Below are 22,838 nucleotides of genomic sequence, written 5' to 3' on the forward strand. Positions count from 1 at the left end.
TTGGGATTACTGTAATATTTATGAAGGATGATCATATGGAAAAGGGAATAACCTTCTATTTGTAATTCTACAGGACAGAATGAAGAACAATGACTAGAAGTTATTTAGAGGTAATTACATTTTGGACTTGTTCAAAATTTCCCTCCAGTATATTTGAATTCAATCAAATGTGATACTGACCTCCCTGTAACTAGAAGTAGTTAAGCAGTTGTCCATACACTGTCTATCAGGATACTGTCATGGGGTATCTTTACATATACACACACACATATGTATGTATATACAGATATATGATACACGCACACACACACATATATATATGTGTGTGTGTATATATATATATAAATACACATATATACACATATACAAATATATATATATATATATATATAAAATCACATATCTTCACTGGGTAGGAGATAGGACCAGATAATTGCTGGAATTTCTTCCAATATTAAGATTATATGAAAAGAAAAAAATCTTGTGAACAAGAGGGAAAAGGAGTGACAAAGCAAATTAGAACAGAAATAGAATCAGAGCAAGTAGATCATAGTATTAAAATACTGGAAATAGAGTCAAAGCATTTCAGTTCGAATTCCAGCTCACTAATTATTTCCTATGTAACTATGAGCAATTCATATTCATTCTCTGGGGCTTAAGATTCTTCAAATGTAAACTTAGATGGGGTTGAATAAGATGATGTCTGAGGTTGCGTCATGGGAGCTAAAAGGAGAAATTTTCAGAAGACGGTGATTGTACATATTTATAATGTTAAAGTTTTCAAAATATTTTCATATACAGGGCTGATTGACAGAAAATAATATATTAAAGAGTGCCCAAAGAGAATGACAAATCAGTAAAGGCCACTAGATCCTTAAGTCAGGAGGTGGTTTATGAAGTGTTGCCTCAAGAGTATGGTGGGAAGGAAACCACTGATGCATTAATGCATAAATGTCAATATATTAGTCTTTTGAGGGAGCATAAGCATTAACCTGTAACTTTTCTTGTAAAGGAGTTAACTGCAAAGGAATGCAGCATACTTTCTTTGGGTACAGATACAACCTAACAATTCTGATCTATCCTCCAATGAGCCACCCGAATGATTTTCCTAAAATACGGCTTCTACCATGTCAGCCCCCTACTTAATAAACTCCTGTAGTTCCCTATTCTTTTTAGGGTAAAGTACAGAATGCTTTGCTTGGTATTCAAACTGCTCCATACGTGGCCCCCTTCTAGCGTGCCAGCCATCTCATACCCTACTCTCTGCCACGTACTCTTTGGTCTGGTGACACTGGCCTCCTGGTAGTTTCACGAAGAAAACACTTAATCTCTTGGTTCTCAGTATTCATTCTGGCTGTCCCCCATGCCCAGAATTGTCTTCCTCCTTAATTCTTCCAATTGACCTCTCTGTCTTCCTTTTAAGTCCCAACTCAAATTAAAATCACGTCTTTTACTGGAAAGTCTTTCCCAGCCCCTTTTTATTTCAGTATCTTCCCTCTCTTCACTATTTCCCATTTATCCTCTGTATGGGTTGCTTTGCATATATTTGTTTGCATACTGTCTCCTCTATAAGACTGTAAGCTCCTTGTGAGCAATGGCTGTCTTTGTATATTCAGCCCTTAGCACAGTGTCCAGCACATAGCAGGCATGTTTAATTATTAATTTATATGGAATAATGAGAAAAAATAAGTCTCCTATACACGATACCAAAATATTCTAGCAGCACTTTTTGTAATAGCAAAGGGCTTGAAATAAAATAGAAATCCATCAGCTCAGAAACAACTAAGCAAGTATGGTCCAGGTAGTGGAATAGTACTGTGCTATAAATAACAGAGAAAAGTACGAGGAAGTGTGTCCACCGATGTGAAGTGAAAAAACGCCGAATCAAGACAACAGTATACACAATGACCACAACAACCTAATGGAGAAGAAAGGAGCTGGATGCTGTGACATGGCAACAACCAGGCTTGACCCCCAAGACGAGATGTAAGAACGTACCTCTCTCCTTTGAGAAGGGAGGGACTATGCACATGGAATGAACACCAACATAACGTCAGACTTGTTGGATGTGCTACTTCTGCTGGTTTTTTCACCCTCTTTTCTCTTTGTTATAAAAGGATAGCTTTCTGAGATAGTGATGAAAGAGGGATATTTTGGGAAATATGTGATACAAAAACAAAGATATCAATAAAATGTTTTAGAAGTATATTAAGCACCTGCAATATGCAAGACCTGCAGATATACAGACGGAAAACTGATACGCTCCTCGTCTTCAAGGAGCTTAATTAATCTCTTCTCCCTCAACATTGACGATACTGCTAAATACTTCACTGAAAAGAAAATGGGGTTCATCTATGTGAGTACTTTCTTTTCAACCATCTCAGCACTCCTGGTGGAACATCCAAATGAAGGTTTCTAATTGGCAGTTGAAAATGTGCGACAGGCTCTCAACAGAGAGATTGGGGCTGCTGACTTGTATGTTTATGGCAGTCATATGCACAGAGTCATGACTGAAACCATCATTGTGGTTGAGATCATTAAGGGAGGGAATGTGTATGTGTACACACACACACACGCACACACACATGCACAGAGACAAAAACAGAGAGAAAAAGTATGTGTGTGTGTGTGTGTGTGTGTGTGTACATGATACAGATAAAGAATACAATTCTTCAGGATATCCATACTTACAGGTTAGAAGGAAATTGGGAGGAAATAGATAAACTACTAAGAGAGAGTAAAAAGAGGGATGAGTTGAGAGGAGAAGAATGAGAAAATGAATGGATAAGGGCAAGTCCACAAGGATTATGGTGAGGAGTAAGGTCATCACATCATTGCTGGAGAGAAGGGAGGACAGGTAAGCACTACAGATTCTAAAGTATGGAAAATGGAAGGTTAAAGGAGTTCACTATGAAATGGTCTCATCTTCTAGGTTAAGTAGGAGGAAAGATCAACTTCTTAAGGAAAAAAAAAAAAGGCAGGTAGAGTCATAGGCCCAAGGAAAAACGTTTGGAAAGTTACTGCAAAATACATGCTCAAAACAATGAAATCCTTGCTTTGTAATAGTGAGAGCCCACTAAGGTTGGATGAATGATTTTGTAGCATATGGCATGTTTTTTTGACTTTTTCCAGCAATGTTTTGTAGCTAAAGAGTTGTTGTTCACCCCTCTTTTTGAAGACTTCAAAGCACCCCACAGCAACTGCTTCAGCAACCTTGATGGCTGCTGGAATAAATTTTTTTCATCCATTCATTCTGTGAATGAAAGTATTCACGTTGGTGTAGACCTCTGCCTAACTGACTCATGGGTCTGAAGTGCTGGCTATCGTCAACCTGGTTTAACCTGTCTACTGAGACAGTTTTACCAGGGTGTGATCATCACACATGCTACAGCTTCTTGGAGTCACAGGTGACAGTGGACTAGGGAGTAGGAAGTGAAGGTGGACAGTGGGGATGATCTAGGTGTGGGAATTGGCAGGCCTAGGTCAAAAGAATAACAAGAGATTTATTCAAGAATGGAGGACAGAACCCTACTAAAATGTCTATATACTGTGTCAATACTGGAAGTGGGGAAATCAAGTCAGAATAGGATTAAACAGACAGAGAGAATTAGGAAAGATTAAGAAAGAGGAGATCAAGTTGAGGATAATGAGTAGTTCAGAAAAAATGAGACAGTGAGGAATACAGGACCTAATTATATTTAGCTCATGCCAAGAACAAAACCCAAAGAACTCTTTTATAATGCTGGATATTGGGGATAGGACTAACACCTTCATATTATAGGCTTGTTGTATTCTATCAAAATCACACAGCTGGTTGTGCTGGTGTTGGGATAGGATTTAAGTTCTAATGTCTATATTTGTATAAAAATAACAATGGAAATTATGAGAAAAACCTACCTTCTATATATATAGACAGTTTATAACAAGACATCTTAATGGGTATTAGGTAGCCATAGAATTTTTCAATGGAGCTGGAATAGCAAATGAATCCAGTGGAGCAGGAACAGTTGACTACTATACTGAAGCAAAATCTGGCCTTTTTATATAGCTATAAACTTATCTGGGTTTAGTCACATGCGTCTACGAGGGAAATACCTGCTTAACATTTTCAACTTTATTCATACTTTTCTGGGAAGCAAGTATGAGTTTGGGATTCATTAGCAGTTTGTAAGTCTTTCCCAAGCCAAACATCTGCTTGGCATTCATAGTGTTTGCAGCTTTTCTGGAAATGAAACGTCTGCTGAACATTTATTAGCTGTATTTATGCTTCATGACTCTCCTTTAAGTGGAATATTTTTAGAGGAATCCTTCCTTAGAACTAAATAGAAATTCTAAGGGTTCCAAAAACTAAACCTAACTGGACCCTTTATTTAGGGTTCTTCTCACATCATGGCAGAAAACATACAAAGTGGCTCTCCAGATCTCTTTTCTGCTTGCAGGACCCTGTTAGTAAACCGAGGTGAAAGGTTCTGATTGGTATGTCAGTCCCAAGTGACAGCAGTTACTAAAATTGAGTCTCTTTACAGAGTAAAGGAAAAAAATAGCCTGGAAGGGGATTAAACTTTGATTAGCAATGTTGCAAGTAGGGAAAAATGCTTACTTCAATTTAACTTCTCTTTTTGAGAAGACATGGATACATAAATTATGTAGAAGAACAGTGATTACCAGACAGTCTAAAAGCTGGAGGCTGTAAGCCAATTTTCAACCAACTGTCACAGAACATAAGTTTCAAAGTATGTTTAAACTAAACTGACAACTGTAGGAAAAAATGTAAAATAATTTTCAAGGCTGGCCTACCAGGACTGATGAGGACCTTGGAAGTCATGAGCTATTTAACGTAGACAATTTTCACCATTTTGTTCCCACCCTTTCAAATAGGGAGTGTTCAAAGCAGCGTTACAAATGGTTATTGAAATAAAGCTGACCCAAGAAGGAGAGAAACCAACTCCCAGAAAAAAAAGTACCTAAATAAAACTAATGCTCAGTCAAGACACGTTGTACTCTGGCCTTAAGATGATAAAGAGTAAAAAGTTAGAGAGAATGGACTTTTACAAATGATATAGGCCAAGGACCTCATTTTAAAGAGGAGGATACAGAAGCCCAGAGAAACAAAGGGCTTTGCATAAGGTTACACAGATTTTTGTTGTTTGGTCATTTTTCTGGCTCTTTGTGACCCCAGTTGGGGTTTCTTGAAAAAAATAATGGAGTAGTTTGCCATTTCCTTTATCAGTTCATTTTACAGATGAGGAAACTGAGGCAAACAGGGTTATGACATGCCCAGGGTCACAAAACTCGTAAGTTTACGAGGTCAGATTTGAACTCAGGAGAAGTTCTATCCATCAGCTGTCTTTACCTAGCAGAGATAGATTGAGGCTTCCAGTTTCTTAAGCCAAGGCTCTTTTTACCTTGTAGCTTTTAGTCTACAGAACTCCCTAAACCTCTAGACTAGTTCTGGCAATGAAAAGGTCAAATCTTCCCTAGTAACAGACTCCACCTATGCTCAATTTAGTGAATTTTAATTGAATTCAATTCAATAAACATAAGCACCAACTCGGAGTAATATACTGTGCTTGGTACCAGTGATATATAAATGAGAGAAGGCACACTGTCTGCCCTCAGCAGGTTTGCCATCTGGTTAGGGGGAATATGGCAAATATGCATGAAGAAATTTCAGTGATGTAAAAACAAGACATATCAGTTACAATTTTATTTAGGGGGAAAAAAGAAAAACAAGAACCTAGAAGGCAGTAAATGATTTCGCTGGGCTTCTGTTATTCTGTACATTTCCCCAAATCTCTGGCTTCTTACTGAGGAGCTTAGGGTTTTACAATCATTGCTTTGTTTGAGTGTAAGTGTAGTAATAACCGCTACATTGGATTCCATAGTAATTATGATGTACAGACAAGGACTCTGGGGTGCTCAAAAAGTATCATGACTTGTAAAGTCAACTGTTTGCTCTAAGTGGAAAAGATAGGTAGTTTTTAAGGAAAAATTCATAACTTAAATATTGCTTTTAATAGGCAGATGCCTCCAAATTTTCTTCTTCACTTGTGCGGATTGTGTCAAGAAAGATAGTAATGGATTTAATTCTGAAGATGGAATAGAGTGTCAGAGCCACATTATCTAATATGAGATAGCTGGTTTTCCTTCCTTCTCTGTAACTAAGACGTGAGGCTTGAGGGACAGAGTATGGAGCTGAGGAGGATCAGATTGTGAATTCAACTTAGGTGTGGATGGGTTTGAAATATGCCTTTAAGCATACTAAGTTTCAGAGACAAGACCACACAGCCAAGACTGAATATAAATAGGCTTTGGAAAGAGTTCTGTCCAGTAACTATTCTGAAATATTATACAATACTGACTTGGAGGCTCTCTACTGGAAAGACTTATGGGATAGGATAGAGTCCTTTGATAGAAAGGGATTTCAAGAACCTGAGAAAGGATTAGGGACACTTTCCTTTTCTTAGACGGAATGATAAACTGTTTCACCCTAGCTATGTTTATTAAGGGGTAAGAGTTTACTCATTGACACAGTGCTTGGGGCTTAGCTGAGCCAGGTGCCAAGGAGATGCCCTATGCCAATGGTCTCAATGCCAAGAGGCATAGTGCCAATGTCCTTGGTGCCAACAAGGTGCAGAGATGTAAATCAGCTAATGGCCCTGATGTAATTGTGGGCTTGAAGCCATATATAGCACCAAGCAGGAAGCTGGACAAGATTCGTTATGGGAAAGGGGAGAATATGAATTAAGATAATTAGAAGAAAAATGCTGAGGAAAGATATTTTATATTAAAAAAAAACAAAACAAAACAAACAGAGCAAAACTCAGCGCCTGCACTGGGACCTTCAAGGTCCTCAAACGTGTATAAAACAAGACCAAGGGAGGAAGAGGGCCCACACACATCTTTATAATCTCAGCTTCAGTCCTGACCTGCACGTGTATAATAGAATGTGATCCTCTCCTAAGGGCTTGATGCCTTAAAGATTCCTGAGGCCCATGTGCCTTGTGACTACTCCAGGACTGGGATCTCTGGAGGCAATTTCATGAGTCAAGAACGTATTTTTTTTCTCCCCTGACTCTACCTCCTAGTTTCCCTCCCTGCTCTGCTATTGTTTAATTTTGTGGTTTAATGCTGTGAAGGGGGAGAAAAGGCAGCTTACTGAGAAATGCTACCAAAAAAAAGTTTAACCGTGATTATTTTTGCAAAAAATCTGCTTCTCCAATTTTAAACTAGCCAATTATAATTTTTCTTTGACCCAGCTCATCCATTTAGGTTCCAGAAGGAGTCCTCTCTGTACTCCCCCAAAATAAGCAAATGGTCATACAATTCAATCAAGATTTATGTGCACTTGACTTATCACTTATGAGCTCTTTAATTATTATTACAATAGTAAAAACAGTAAATTAGGAAACTCTATCCATTAACACTACTGGAAAAATATAAGAGTGGAGCATTAAAAAAAATCTCTCACCAGTAGGCTATGTGAAAGGTCATGGAGGGATACTGTACAGCATTTTGTCCCTCAGGCTCCAAGGAACAATGCTATAACACTAGCAAAATGCTTTACTATCATATTCATTCATCTGTGTTATAGGTAAGAAACAAAGAATGTATATGACTTTTAAAAAGGTGACTGTGCTAGGAAGAAGAAATAAAGCAGCTTAGTTTACTGATTACTTCATCTTGCAGACTATATCTTGAAACTATATAAACAGTACAAAAGATGGACATTTTAAAATCTTAGGGATACACAACATAATTTCACAGTCCCTGAGTAACTTAGTAGACGGTCTTTAAAAGTGCTGCAGCCAAAAAGATTCATCACCCCTGTGTGGACAAGTTACAGATGAACTTAGGAAGGCTGGCCTTCAGGCAAAGGGGAGTTCATCTCTTTTTATTCTTAAAGATTCTCCTGTCAGAGTTGGCGTACACTTTGCTGGCTAACCATTCAAGAACCCATGATTGCCTTCGGGATATTCATCACATGGAGACCAAGTATCCATGGGATATTTTCATTTATTGTGTTTTTAAATGATTAAAATATGTATTTCAAAATTTAATAATCTATATTTAAAATATAGATTAGTAAAGCTATTAAAATATTCAATGAAAAATATAAAATTAGGGGACAACGAAACGCAGATTTCTAAAAATAAAATGCTGCTAAAATAAACCCATAACTCTTTAGAAAAATAGCTTTAAAAAAATGTTCAAAACTAATAATTTATGTATGGAAACATAGCTTTTGCGATTAATGAAGCTTAACTAAGTGCTCTGAAAACAATTTCAGAACAAACAAACATGAAGGACATTTATACAGAATATGTGAAGGATACTTTCAATTGGAAGATTTTTTTGTATCAACAAAAACAAACTTACCTGCAACAGATAACAGCTTTGCAGGACAAAGCTAAATCCAGGAAGTACTGTCTCACTCCAAATGTTAAGGCATACTTCAGAGTTTTGCCATCAATTATTAGAGCAAAATCGTTTTCCTTCCTGAGAGCATCACCAAGGGTAGTACAATGATGGCTGAGAGTTTCTCTTGTTGCCTATAATAAGACATAAATACTAATTATTGATTCCTAGATATTCCGATCAGAACATCAAATATTATCACTTTATTACAAAAGCAGATTACATTTGCTTAGTCTTTTACTATTCAAAGTGCTTTCAGGGATCTGATTATTTTTCTTTTAAAATTATATTTTATAATTTATTGTTTATTTTAAAATGTATCCACACACTTCTTTCTACCACCCAGAAAGCCATCTTTTATAATAAAGAATAAAAAAAGAAAGAGTTGGGAGTTCAATTCTAACCAATACATGATCAATCTGACATTTTCTGTGTGGGTCCACATTCACAGTCACCCACCTCTGCACAGAAGGGAGGAAGGTACGTACCATATTTTGAGGGACCATCCTTGACCACTGTTTCAGGTTCCTTTGTCTTTCCCATTTATATTGTTATAGTCAGGGTGAATATTGTTTTCCTGGTTCTGTTTTCTTCTTTGCAATAATCCACCTGCATTTTCTCTTGTTTTTCTTTATTGGTATTTATTATTTCTCTTAGCTCAGTAATATTTTATTACATCCCTGTACCACAATACATTTGACCATTCATCATTTGGTGGGCTATACTGTTTCCAGTTTCTTTCCACTAAAAAAAATCCTGCTTCAGGTATTTTGGTATACATGGGGTTTTTCTTTCTATCTTTCATCTTCTGGGGTACATAGCTTATAGAGGAATCTTTGCATTCACATACATATCTTATATGAGCCTCACAATAATATTATAAGTATTTTTCCTCCTCTGGCAGTTTTGTGTTTAATATAATTGTTCTAAGTAAGGATTAAACATTACATTATCCACACGGATAATTCATTATTATTTTTCATAAGCAGGAGGAAACAGACATGTAGGTTATCCTACGTAATTTACAACTGATTTGGAATGGGTTTCTGTATTTATATTAGAATATGGCTTTAACTAATGCTCTTGACTTATAAAATACTTTTAACCAAATAATCCAACTACATGAAGTGTGATGGTCCAGCTTCCCCATCCTGCCTTCTCACTCAAGCTTGTGCTTTTCTACACTGTCTGGTATACAGAGTGCATACTTCCGAGAAAGACGTCAAAGGCCAAGCTCAAAGCAGTGTTCTTTTATAAATTTCACAGCTCACAACTTCACTGAAGATGGGGAAAATTATTCAAGGCTCCTTTCCATTTTTTTCTTGGGCCAAAGAAGAAAACATAAAGCCTTATTGTTATTTTTGAAAAGTGCACAACTGAGAATTTTAGGGGACAATGCCAATAAGAAACAAGGTCAGCTTTACACTGAATAATCTATAGCAGTGTGATTATCTGGATTATGAGTTGACTATGTAGAATTAGGAGAAACCTACTAGATAGGTAAGTATTTTTAAAATAAAATTTTGTGCACTGCCCTAACTGAGGAGTAGCTTATGTAGATAGTGGGAGGAACAATGGGACTCCAGGAAGAGGGACTGCGTTTGAATTCTAGTTTTTACTAAATGTTTGACTTTGGGTAACTTGATTTTACCTCTCTAGGCTCCAGTTTCCTGATCAGTAAAATGAGAGGGTTTTGATTGGGTGACCTCTACAGGGCTTTTCCATGCTATCTCTATGATTCTGAGAGGAAATGAATAATCCTTTAATGCTTATTGATGCCTGCTAGTTTCATATAACTGATAGTACCTTCATCCAAAGACTTCTGCTCCACTGCCAACTCTGTGGAAACATTCTTTCAACAGGCTTACAAATTAACGAGTTTTGCTCACCCAAATATCTTCTTACTTTTTCAAATGAACACAGCAACTAAACTATTCATGAGCCACAGAAAAACTTGCATTTGTTGTCAAAGATGAGCCATGAAGCTAAAATAAAAACCAGGTAACTCACAAATCTGTGTGCGAATGCCCTAATTAATTAGCCTGAGGGATACAGCTAAGAAAAAAGAAGATTCTCTCTTCCTAATATTTTTCTCTCTTCGAAGACATTCTCTGACACCTTTTGATTTGTTAAAGACCTCTTATTTATGGCATAAATGTACCTGGCTTTCTTGGTGATTATCACAGATCTTCAGAAATCAAAAGGTGTCAGGAGATGTAACAGAGAAGAATAACATTTTTTGAAAGGTGAGTAAAAAAATTCTTTCTAAACTGAAATTCTCCTGTCAGCACACCTAGGGTGATATACAGAAACTCTTTCTCTCTGTCTCTCTCTCTCTCTCTCTCTCTCTCGCACACGCACATGCATACAAACTAAAATGTAAAAAAAAAATCTACATTTAGTTTTTCTTGGTAGAATTAGTTTTGTTGGCTAATTGTCAGTTATGTTTTTCCTTATTTTTTAAAATGTGAATTTAAATTTATTTTATTTATGTAAATTTATTTCTTCTCTCTAAGACTTGAGGCCATACTTTATGACCATAATGCACTGAAGCTTATCTCCTGGAGTCAGGGGTAAGTTTATTAGTATATGTTGCTCTATTTTATTTTTGTCTCCTGAAAGGAGAAATGTTAAACATTTGAACCTGACAACTTGTGAAAGTGAAATTTCACAAATAAGCTAAAATAAAATAGAAAATGAATACAAGAACATACAGTACTAAAGAATGAAACCACCATTTCTCTTTCCCCTTTCACCTCTCCTCCTTCCTTCTTTCCTTTTACATATCTTCTTTAGAGTAGAAAATAGCATCTGTTGCTACAATCTAAACAGTTTCTGAATTATGAGAGATCAGGACATTGCCATGCTGCTTCTGGGAATAGACAGAAGGGTGGTCAGGGAAAATCAGCCATCAAGAGAGGATATGTGGTACCTCTAACCAGTGAATAAAAAGACCTGAACTGTTCATTTACATGTGATCAGCCCATAAACCAAGACAGAGTTGGTAGAACTTAAGCTGGTTGGCTGACAATAATCACTGCCCTAGTTACACTCCTTTAAATTTAAATTAAATAGTTTTGGAAGTGGCACAAAGGATGTCATCCAATAAGAAAGTGATTTTTAAAAGTGGCTGGCCATGTAATATGAGCCAAGAATAAGAGGACAGTCATGTACTGCAATGTATCCCAAATGTGAAAAAAATGACTTGGGAGAAGGCCTCCAACATGTTAGATAGATCTCCTTGGGGGCGCACTGGTAGGAGAACGTGGACATGATGAGAAATTCTGGATGTACTGTGATCTTCACGTACTCACATAAGTGCTAAAGTTCTAGAAGGTAGACAGTTTTCTTTAATACCAAGGTGATTATTTCCCACAAGTCAATAAGCATTTTAAAGTACTTACTACATGCTGGGAATACAAAGGAAGGCAAAGGACAGTCCCTGCTCCAAAAGAGCTCATTCTCTTATCTTTTCATAATCTCGGAACTCTAATCTTTTCATCTTGTGGAAATTATTCCCAGTTCTTAGGGAATCACAGCTGTTCTTTATTGGTTCTTTAATATACAATCACAGAGCAAAGAAATCAACTTCTGTGCTTAGTTTTTGCTGATTTCTCATGCCAACAATTCTGTCATCCACACAATAGCTTTTTTCTTTTCTTTTCATGAACTAAAGGAGATGTTTTCATGTTCTTATCTTACATAATGCATCTTCTACAAATAAATAGGCATACGATATACACCAATATATACATACATATACACATGCATATGTATGGATGCCTATATATAATCATATATGTAAATGAGCATATGTACATATACACATATAATTGAACTGTAGGCTTTGTTAGTTATACATATTTCTTTGGCACATCTCAAACTGAAGTTCATGTAAGAGGAAAATCTTCTTTATGAATTTGCTCATAGGCTATACCTTTGCCTTCGAAATCATTAAAATGCATGAGATTACTTTATAGTACAGTGCCACTAACTTTCAAAGGGGAAAGAGTCTTTCCTTTTTTTGTTGGTTACTCTTTCTTTCTGCAGAGCCTTCACCCACCATAAAAAGAACCCAACTCCAAAATAAACTAAATAAAACTTTCTCTTTTATATCTAACTGCAATTATCTGTCCTAAAACTTTTCAACTTTACATTACAAACACTGCTCATTTTATCTTTTGTAAATCATCTTTATCCCATATTTTGTCCAAAATGATACTGTAATCCATAGTTGTAAAAGTTATTTCCTTCACTTCTCTTCTAATTTATGTCACTGTCTTTAATATCGAGAATGTGTATTCATTTGGTATTGAGGTATATCATGTGAAAAGTTAGCTTAATCCTAATTTCTGTTAATAGCATTAGCAGGATTTTAGAATATTGAGTCTTTATACCAGTACAAGAAATCATTATATCTATTGAAGACCAGTACTATTTTTTGTCCATTTATAGTTTTCTTAATATTGAACCAAACATGTATTCCTGCTATAAATTTAACTAGGTCATAGTGTATAACCTTTTTAGTAAAGTTGTAGACATTGAAGTTTCTTTGCAAAGATTTTATTAAAATGCTTACAATAGTATTTATTAGACATACTGGCTTAATAAATGCTTATGGAGTAATCAAAGCTTTCTTTCTCTCATTTATCTTCTCCTGTTTTATGTATCAAGAACACATTTGTCTCATAGGAATTAGGAGATACAATATGGAAACTAATAGTTCTTTGAGTGTTTCATAGAATCTATTTGTAAATCCATCGAGTACCAATTTTTCCCCCTCTAGGAATTCTTTTGTAGCTTGCTGAATTTCTTTTTCTAACGTTAGGTTAATTAATTTTTCAATTTCTTCTGCTAACCTGGATAGTTTATATTTTTAACTTTCATCAATTTCATTTGTAACTGAAAATTTTATGAGAAAATAATTCCTAATAGTTTTTCTCTTCATCTGTTGTAAGTTTGCCTTCCTTTTTACTTTAACCACTTGGTTTCCCTTTCTTTTTTGTAGGCTAAGCTTGCTAGTATGTGTCTAGTTTGTTAGTTTTTTCAAAATGTAAATCAATTCAGTTATATTTACCTACTATCCTTTTTGTCAATTTTATATATTTTTTGATTTTCAGAATTTCTATTTTTGTGTTTAGTTGAGGTTTTTCCATTTATTTTCTATTTTTAAGTTCCATACCTAATTCATTTATCTGTTCTTCCTTTTATTTATGAGAATATTTAGATTAAAATTTCTTCTAATAATTACTTTGTTTCCAAAAAGTTCTGACATGTTGTCTTGTCAGGGTCTTTAATGAAATTATCTATTACATGTATAATTTTTTCCTTTGATATATTTTAAAGGTTATTATTATCCTTGAAATTTGAATATTTTCTTCAAGTATCCTTTATTGATTATAACTTTATTGTTTTATGATCAATAAAAGATTCTGTTATTCGCTATTATTTTGCATTTGCTATTTTTTAATTTATCAGGATTTTGTGCTGTAACACATGGTCAATCTTTGTATGTTAAATTGAGAATATGTATACTCTTGTCAATTCCCATTTAGTAATCTCCAGATAGCCATTATATCTACAGTTTCTAAAATTACATTACCTTCTTACTATCTTTTTTTGTAAAATTTACCTGTTTGAAGGCTCCAATTATTTTAATTTTCACCCTGAAATTCAATTAGTTTTATTAGAATCTATGCCATTTAGTAGAGACTCATTATTTTACTGTCTACAGCATATGTAAGCAAAATATAGTTTCTATGACTGTCTCTTTTAATCACATGCACTTTGTTTTTTACTGCTGTCTGTAGTCATGAGCACTAGTCCTGTGTTTTTTAATGTGTCCAGGGCATATTTTGGTTCAATCCCTCATTTTCACTCTGAGTGAATCTCTGATGTTAGAAATGTGATTCTTACAGACAGCATATTGCATTCAAATCCACTCTGCTAACCTACCATTCAGTGCATTCAAATATCTGATTATGATTATTAACTGTATTTCCCTTTCATTATATACTTATACTTTTACCTATCTTTTCCTCCTTTCCACTTTATAAAGAATATGGGAAAAAAAGGGAATGGGATCAACAGAAATAATCTACTATGCTTGTACATGCTTCTCATTATCCCAATGAGAAATACCAAGTTCTCCTTTCTACTTTATTTCTTCCCCATTTCCTTTTCTTCTCCTTTTTCTTTTGTCCCTTGAAACTGATGAAATAGAACAAAAAGTCTCCAGGTATGTTTATTTTTCTTTGTTCCCTCTTTGGCTGTTTTTTAAGTCTTCTGAATTTAGAGATTCTGGAGGGACAAAACACTTTATCCTCTGTTGGAATGTAAACACAGTATCATCATTTAGTTCTTTCTAATACTTAGTGTATTTGCCTTTATAAGTTATCTTTTCTTCTGCTTTTGTATTTCTAAGATTGTATGCAGCTCTGGTCTTTTCATCAAGAATGCTGAAGAATCTGCTATCATATTGAAGGTTATTTTCTCCCTACTCTATCATATTTTTTTCTCCTTTTTTACTTTTAGAATATTTTATTTTTAAAAAATTCCCTTTTATAGTAGTTACAGAGGTAACTTGGTATTTAGGATTTAGAGAGCTGGTCTCAAAACAAGGAAGATCTAGATTCCAGCCTCACTTCTGACACAAACTGTGATTCTAAGAAAGTCACTTACTGAATGTCTTGGTGCACTAGGACACTCTCTGACTCACTTATTCTTTAGGATTAGATTATTTAGTTTCCAAATAATTTTTAATCTCTCTTCTGCTTTTTGTTGAATGTAATTTTTACTGTATTGTGATCCAAAAGAATAATTTAATATTTCTGCCTTTCTACATTTGATTTTGAGGTTTTTAATGCCCTAACACATGGTTAGTTTTTGTGTAGGTACCATGTGCTGCTGAAATAAAAGTATATTTCTTTCTGTTCCTGTTCAGTTTTCTCCAAAGGTTTGTCATATCTAACTTTCCTAATATTGTATATGCTTCCTTAGTTTATTTCCTGTGTATTTTTTGGCTGAATTTATCAAGCTCTGAGAGGGGAGAATTGAGGTCCCCACTGACATAGTTTTGCTTTCTCTTTCTTCCTGTAACTCAATTAACTTCTCCTTTAAGATCTGGATGCTATACCACTTGGTGAATATGTTTAGTATTGATTTTGCTTCATTGTCTATGGTACCTTTTTAGCAAGATGTAGCTTCCTCCCTTATGTCTTTTAATTAGGTTTATTTTTGCTTTTGTTTTATCTGAGATCAGGACTACTACCCCTGTTTTTGTTTTGGTTACTTCAGCTGAAGTATAATAGATTCTGCTCTAGCCCCTTATCTTTACTCTGTGTCTCTCTGCTTCGTGGGTGTTTTTTGTAAACAATACACTGTAGGATTGTGATTTTTGATCCACTCTGCTCTGTTCTTCTGTTTACGGGAGAGTTCATCCCTTTCATATTCACAGTTCTGGTCACTATGTATTTCTCTCCATTCTATTTTTCCTCCTGTTGGTCTCTCTCCTTTCGCCTTTTCCCTCTTCACCAGTGTTTTGCTTTTGTCTACCACCTCCCCAATCTGCCCTTTCTTCAGTCAGTTTCCCCATCGCTTTACTTAATCTCCTCCCCTCCTACTTCCCTCCATCAGGAAAGATAAATTTCCATATTCAACTGATTGTGCATATTATTCCCTCTTTGAGCCAATACTGATGACAGCATAGTTCCAGTGATGCCTATTAGGCTCTCCTCCCCATCTTCCCCTTTTTATTTGGGGATTTGCGCATAGCTTTTTGACACTGTTGTCCTCTTCTGAGTTTATGGTTTGAACTTCCCTGTTACCGTAATAACTTTCTACAGTCACATTCTTTTTTTGTTGTTTTTTGCTCATCTTTTTTTTTTTTTTTGGACCTTTACCCTTTCTTTTAAATTTGAGCCAGGGGCTGCAGACCCTGGGTGTTTATTGTGGCTGTAATGATGTTGCTCTGAGCCCAAGGATGAACTTTGTGTATGGTGCTGCACTGAAGCGGTGGTGTGGGGGTGGCTGGTGCTTCTGGAGGCTGTAGGGATCTGGCAGCTTACCTGGTGCTGAGATGGGGTCCTAGTGCTGGTGTCTGGTGCTGATGAGCTCAGGCTTGAGTGGTGTTTCTGCACATCCCCACTGGCATAATGAAGCATATGGGGGTCTGACCAAGGGAAGCTGTCTATCTACCCATGGCTATGCTGAGGCATGTCAGGTGAGCTGGTGTTGGCTGTTGCCTTCTCCACCGTACTGGGGCTCAGGATCTACCACTGGTTTGCTGACTTCTTCCTGTCCTAGACTATGCTCCCTTTTTACCCAAATGACACAGACCTTTCTTGCTGATAAGGAAACTGAGGCAGATAGAGGTTAAAGGATTTGCCCAGGGTCACACAGCTAGGAAGTTTTTTAGGCTGGATTTGAACTCAGGTCTTCTTGATTCCAGGCCCAGGGCACTGTCCACATCGCTCTTACCTGCCCCTAACTTAGGAGATCCTTATTATAATTCTTTTATACTTGAACTTTTTCTTTTTGGACCTTGCATTATTTTTTTTCTTTGACCTAGAAGATCTGGATTTTGCCTATCCCATTTCGGGGTGTTTTTAATATGGGGTTTCTTTAAGGAAGTAGCCAATGGATTCTTCCTACTTTTACTTTGCCTTAAAGTTCTATTTGATTTGAGAAGCTTGCTCTTATGATTTCTTGACATATGGAATTCATTATTTTGTTTGGTCATGATTTTCAGGGAGTTTGATAATTCTTAAATTTTTTATCCTATTTTGATGTTCTATTTTTTTCAGTCTTTTTACCCTTTCTTCTTTAATACTGCTTCTTGTCTCATTGAACCATGTGTTCTATTTGCTTTATTATTTAAAAATAAAAATCCAACTACTTGGGTGGGTTTATCTCTTGGACTTAATATATATTATTTCATTAAATTCATATTTTTTTCTGTTTCTATCTTCAGCTTTATTTTCTATACTGGGATTCAGTTTAGGGCTATCTTCCTCATTCCCTACTCCCACCTCCAGTCTAAACCCTCACAGTCTACGAGGGGATGTACAGGCCCTATTTGGTCCTGTCCTCTCCATAGTTTAGATACTACTGTGAGATCAGGATAGGGTGACTGGTTCTAGGCTCCACAGTCAGCCACAATCCCTGGCTTCTCCCTTTGTCTCCTGGTGGCCCAACATGGAGTTGGCCTTTAGGTCTCCGTCTTCTATTTTTTGCACAGTCTCTAATAAGGCATTAGATCTGTTCCCTGCTGCAATTTTGACAGGCTCCAATCAAGTGTTGGCAATTTTTCCCCCATTATTTCTACATGTCCCTTTACAGGGACGCTTTGTGAATACAATCACAAAGAAAAATCTCTGACAATGAAATCTGACGTAGTTTTATAGTGAAATAAAATGGAAGCCCTGAATTGGGTGGAATCAATCAATCGTAACATGCAAGGTGTCATTTTAATTTTTGCAAAACTGGGCTTGGCAAAGTTGGAAGCAACAAGAAGCCAGATGTGCCAAGAAAATGTTAGGCCATCTAAATGCTTTATCTTTAATGACCAAAAAAGTAACCCTGCAGATAGCACCCCACATTAAGTCAGCACTTCTGTTCTTTCAGTTCTGTGAAAAACCCAGAGATTTCTCTGCAAAGGTCAGGATAATCTTACTCAAGAACATGGCCAAGGAAAGTTTTAAAACATAATGTATAAATGCTGCTAGAAGAAAGACAAAAGTGAATGTGGACAGGTTTAACTTTATACACAAGCAAGAGAAGAAACAGGAAATAGTCAAAATTACAAGTACACAGTTTCAGAGAGGATGCTCTGACTACCTCTAAACTTGCCTTGGATTCAGCTGTTAAACTTCTTCAGTTTAATCAACAAAAGAGATGAAAAAAATCTTAAAGTAATACATGCAATATGTGCTCAATGATTGTAATTGTATCAGATGCCCTGACTGCTTCACTCCACACTCTACCCTGTCAAGCTATTTAGACCCTTGTTTAAGGGTCTAAACCTGAAGGGTTTAAGAGTCTAAAACCTGAAGCTGACCTCTCCAAAAAATCCTGAGAAGAGGCCATTGTTTTCTTTTATCCTGTCTATTCTGGAGAATACACACCTCCACCCAATATAATTATCAACATAGTATTGTGTTAATATATTTAAATCACTGCACATTCTTCTATTGGCTTAATGTTTCTATTAACCTAGTTACCTGGAAGGAAGCACAATCATTCATGTATGATCTGACACTATCTCTTTCCTCCATCTGGATACTAGGATTTCATTAGCTTTTTTGGTTGCCATGTTACACTGATGATTCATGTTGAGATCACAGTCCATTAAAACTTAAATCTTTCCCACCGAAACTATCACCTAGCCATGCCTTCAATTATTTTGTACTTGTGAAGTTGATTTTCTGAACCCAAGCTCAGAATTTTACATTTATCTCCATTAAATTAAAGACTTTTTTAGAACTGGCCCATCATTCCACCTTTAAGACTGTCAAAAATTTCAAAGCAGGAGAAGAAATATAAGGAATTTAAACTAACGTGCATATTTTATTAGCCCTTTGGTGGTCTGTGCCACCACCTAATCATCATTTAAGACATGAGGTATTTGGAAATTTATGGCCAAATAATGTTTCTCTCTCTCTCCTCCATGATTACAATCTCTAAACATTCACACTCCAAAGTTATTACAAATTAGCAGAACATTCCAAGAGTGTTCTTTACAATATGTTATAGCCAAAATCAAGTATGAAAAATGTTACCATGTTCTTAAACAAAGAGTTATGACTCCCCAAATAGCAATTTGTGTAAACTATTGGACATTGCTTATTTTTCTACAGTGTGTTACTTATTCAGCAGTACCATGAATATTTTAGATATTTTTAAGCGCAGTGTCTAAGAAATGGGAACTTCAGCTTCTCATTTGATTCTCATATGAAGTAGCAGAGAAGAAAGAAAAGTTAAGGAAGACATGACTGGCTGTCTAGAAGTAGGTGAAAATTATACTTATGATGTGACGGTCCCCTTGGTAACTGTCTCAAACAGGATCACATGAAAAATTACTGAGCTTTATGCTAACAGGGCCTGCAATCCCTAACTTCCCAAGTTATATCAATATATAACTTTTAAAAACACATATAAATAGAATATATGAAATATAAAGTGATTTTTTTCCCCTCACCAAAAAAGCAAGGGTAGAGAGGAGTTGACACAATGGAAAAAAATGGTCAGAGATCTTTGGGCGTAGCAAATAGTAGGAAAAAAAAAGCCAGGATTACTTTCATGTCTTTTAAATAGGAGCATTTAATAAATATAAGTTGTGAAATATCATAAGATCAAAGATTTTGAGGTGAAAGGGACTTCAGAGGTCACTTAGTCTAACTTAAGGGTGGGGAATCTGAGCCTCGAGGCCACACCTGGCCCTCTAGGTCCTCAAGTATATCCCTTTGACTGAATCCAAACTTCACAGATCCAATCCCCTAAAAGGATTTGTTTGGTAAAACTTGGACTCAGTCAAAAGGCTGTACCCAAGGATTTAGAGGGCCACATGTGGCCTTGAGGCCACAGGTTCCCCATCCCTGGTCTAACTTCTACATTTTACAAATGAGAAAGTTCAGGTCCAAAGAGGTCGACTTTGAAATCAGGAAGGTCTAGGTTTGAACCCTGGTTCAGAGACTTACTAGCTATGGATTATGGGCAAATCTCTGAACTCCTATAGGTCTGTCTGGGCTTCTTCATTTATAAAATGAGATGGTAAGACTTGATTCCTTCTGAGGTCTCTTTGAGCTCTAAATCTACACTCCTAGGTTAGGAGAGAGCAGGTAGCAAAACCAGTTTTCAAAGAGAAGTCCTCTAGTACCAGCTCCCATCCTCATTACACTACATCAATGCTTCTCAAACACTGGGGCCCTCGGTTCCCTTTACATTCTTAAAAAATGATTTAGGACCCCAGTACCCATCCTACCCTTAAGAACCTTTATTTATTTAGATCATGTCAGTCAAAATTTGACATATTAGAAATGAAAGTATTTTGGTATTGATATGAAGAGATTTTTGACCTTGAGGACTTGATCATACTTTGGTATCACCTGCAATTTACCAAGTGCCCCAAGAGAGAAAAACAGAATAAAGATAACCTAGAGCTTCTCATCATTTAGAAAAAAACCCCTTTCTTTTTTTGGCTTTCTTTCTTGGCTTTCAAGCACTCAAATAATTTAGTTGGGATAAAGGCTCTATCTCTCTGGTGGCTATGGTCCCTTGTAATGTCAAACAGAATAAAGGAATGCAGATAGGGATGGCTTTGCTGTTAGAATGTGAGTGCCCAAACAAGTAAGTTCATTCAGCTTAGGGAAATGGTTTTGATCAGGTGCCGCTATCTTCCAGGTGCACAGCCACCACCATGCAGAATAGTGATGGTGGAACCTAAAGCTATACACTAGTACCTGGTGTCAACTATTATCTTAGCTAAGTGATTCTTTAAAGTATTATCAATACCTAACATATTTGCTTCCTCATTACCAGTTCAGTACTTGAATCCTCAGAACTGGTGTTCCCACTACTTTTCTAGAATTGCTCTCTAAGGTGTCTAATGATGTCCTTCCTAATTGCCACACACAATGGCTTCTTATCAGTTCTTCCTTAAGTTCTCAGCAGCTATGGACACTGTAGATCTCTGTTTCCTACTAAAAGACAGCCTGCATACTCTACAGGTTTATGTCAAGAAACAATGAAGTGAGTCAGTGCAGTGGGATGACCCTTTATAGTAAACTTAGGAGATGCTATGAATAGGCATGGCACAGGATGAATGGTATGGAAGGGTGGTGATTTTTGTCATTGGAGGGAATATTTAATCAATTAATAAGCACTTAATAAATGCCAGGCACAATACCAAGCCCTGTCAAATAAAAACACAGGACAGTCCTTTACTGTATAGAGCTGTATGTCCTGGGATATATATTTACAGGTAAGTACATACAGGACGTGTGTGTGTGTTTGTGTGTGTGTACGTGTGTGTGTAATATTTGGTGGCTGGAGAAATCGCTATCACATGAAAAAATTGGGAAAGGCACTGGAGTGGCAATTAAGGTGAGCCTGAAAAGGTGCAATGGGTTACAAGAAGGAGAGCAAGAAGAGAGAAGGAGAATGCCACAAGATAGGGGCCAGTCTGTGCAAAGGCATGGACATAGGAGATCTCATGTCACAGACAAGGATAGCAGGTAGGCCAGTTTGGTTGGAGCACAGATGGAGAGCGTACGTGTGGGGGAAGTAAATGAATAATTAGTATAGCAAAACAAATACTTTCCTTGGTTTCTGGTCTCTTAAAAGGAAAAGCACACACACATACACACACACACACGCACATGCATGCATATATATCACTTTTTTTTTTTAAGGATAGAAGCAAGATGAGCTGGAGATGGATTGTGAAATGTCTACGTAGAATATTTTGCATTTTATCCTGATGGCCATGGGGAACCACTGAAGCCTATAAGCATGGCAGTGAGTCAGGTGCACCAGGAAAACCAATTTGGCTTCCACGTGGAGAACTGGATAGAGAACAAAGTGGCTGCAAAGGCATCAGTTAGGATGAAAACATAGATCCATTTGATTAGAAGAGTATTTCACACATGCATTTATCATGTAATACAACAATAGACTGCTTTGTATAACAGAATAGCCATTTGTGTTAGGTTTTTATCCCAATAAATACAGCGTAAAAGCTCCCTGAGGGCAGAGATCATGTCGCATCTAAACTTGTTCACCAGGGCCTTACCATAGTGCTCTGCACACAGCAGGTGCTTAACAAACAGTTGATGTGTTATATCACATTATACTACATTCCCATTTCATTTGGGTTGAGCAAGGAGAATGGGGCAGAACAAAAAGAAAATTAAGGGAAAGAAAAAAGAGAAAGCAAAGTGATATGAAAGCCATGAAATGATTTAAGCATTACCGTGTGTAAAGGTTTTACAAAAGCCTTCATGGTGATTATTTCACATAATCCCCTAAATGCCTAAAATCTGAGCTTTGTGTTAACTTTTTTTCACTGGTGATAGAATGACTCAAGTGCAGAAGGAAACATTTTCTCAGGATTTATGCTGGCATATATCCCATTGAGCTACATTTTCCTGGAAGAAGCTGTTCTCAGTGTATAGCAGCACAAGCCCCTGAAGGTGAATAAATTATCCAGTTTAAGGCTTAAGGAAGGCAATAGAGGAGGCTAGAGTGAAACTACTACTACCAAGAAAACAGTTTTAAACTGCAAAGTAAAAGGGGAGAAAGAAACTGTCTGCATTAGAGGGTCTTAATTTTTTTCTGTCATGGACCTTTTTGGCAATCTGGTGGAGTGTATAAACAACTCTCAGAATAATATCTTTAAATGCATAAAATAAAACACATAGGAT

The 22,838-nt window shown here is 36.4% G+C and overlaps 1 protein-coding gene across 9 annotated transcripts in view; it reads right to left on the reverse strand.

The window, feature by feature from the left end:
* Positions 1 to 22,838, reverse strand: part of ATP8A1 (ATPase phospholipid transporting 8A1) — a 278,564-nt gene that overhangs the window by 78,398 nt on the left and 177,328 nt on the right. For all 9 annotated transcript variants that reach the window (XM_072620622.1, XM_072620621.1, XM_072620616.1 and 6 more), the window contains one exon: positions 8,380 to 8,552. In XM_072620622.1, the coding sequence (XP_072476723.1) occupies positions 8,380 to 8,552 (173 nt within the window). The remainder of the gene's footprint in view (positions 1 to 8,379; positions 8,553 to 22,838) is intronic.

This window comes from Notamacropus eugenii, chromosome 6 (genome assembly GCF_028372415.1).
Source record: "Notamacropus eugenii isolate mMacEug1 chromosome 6, mMacEug1.pri_v2, whole genome shotgun sequence".
NCBI classification, from domain to species: Eukaryota; Metazoa; Chordata; class Mammalia; order Diprotodontia; family Macropodidae; genus Notamacropus; species Notamacropus eugenii.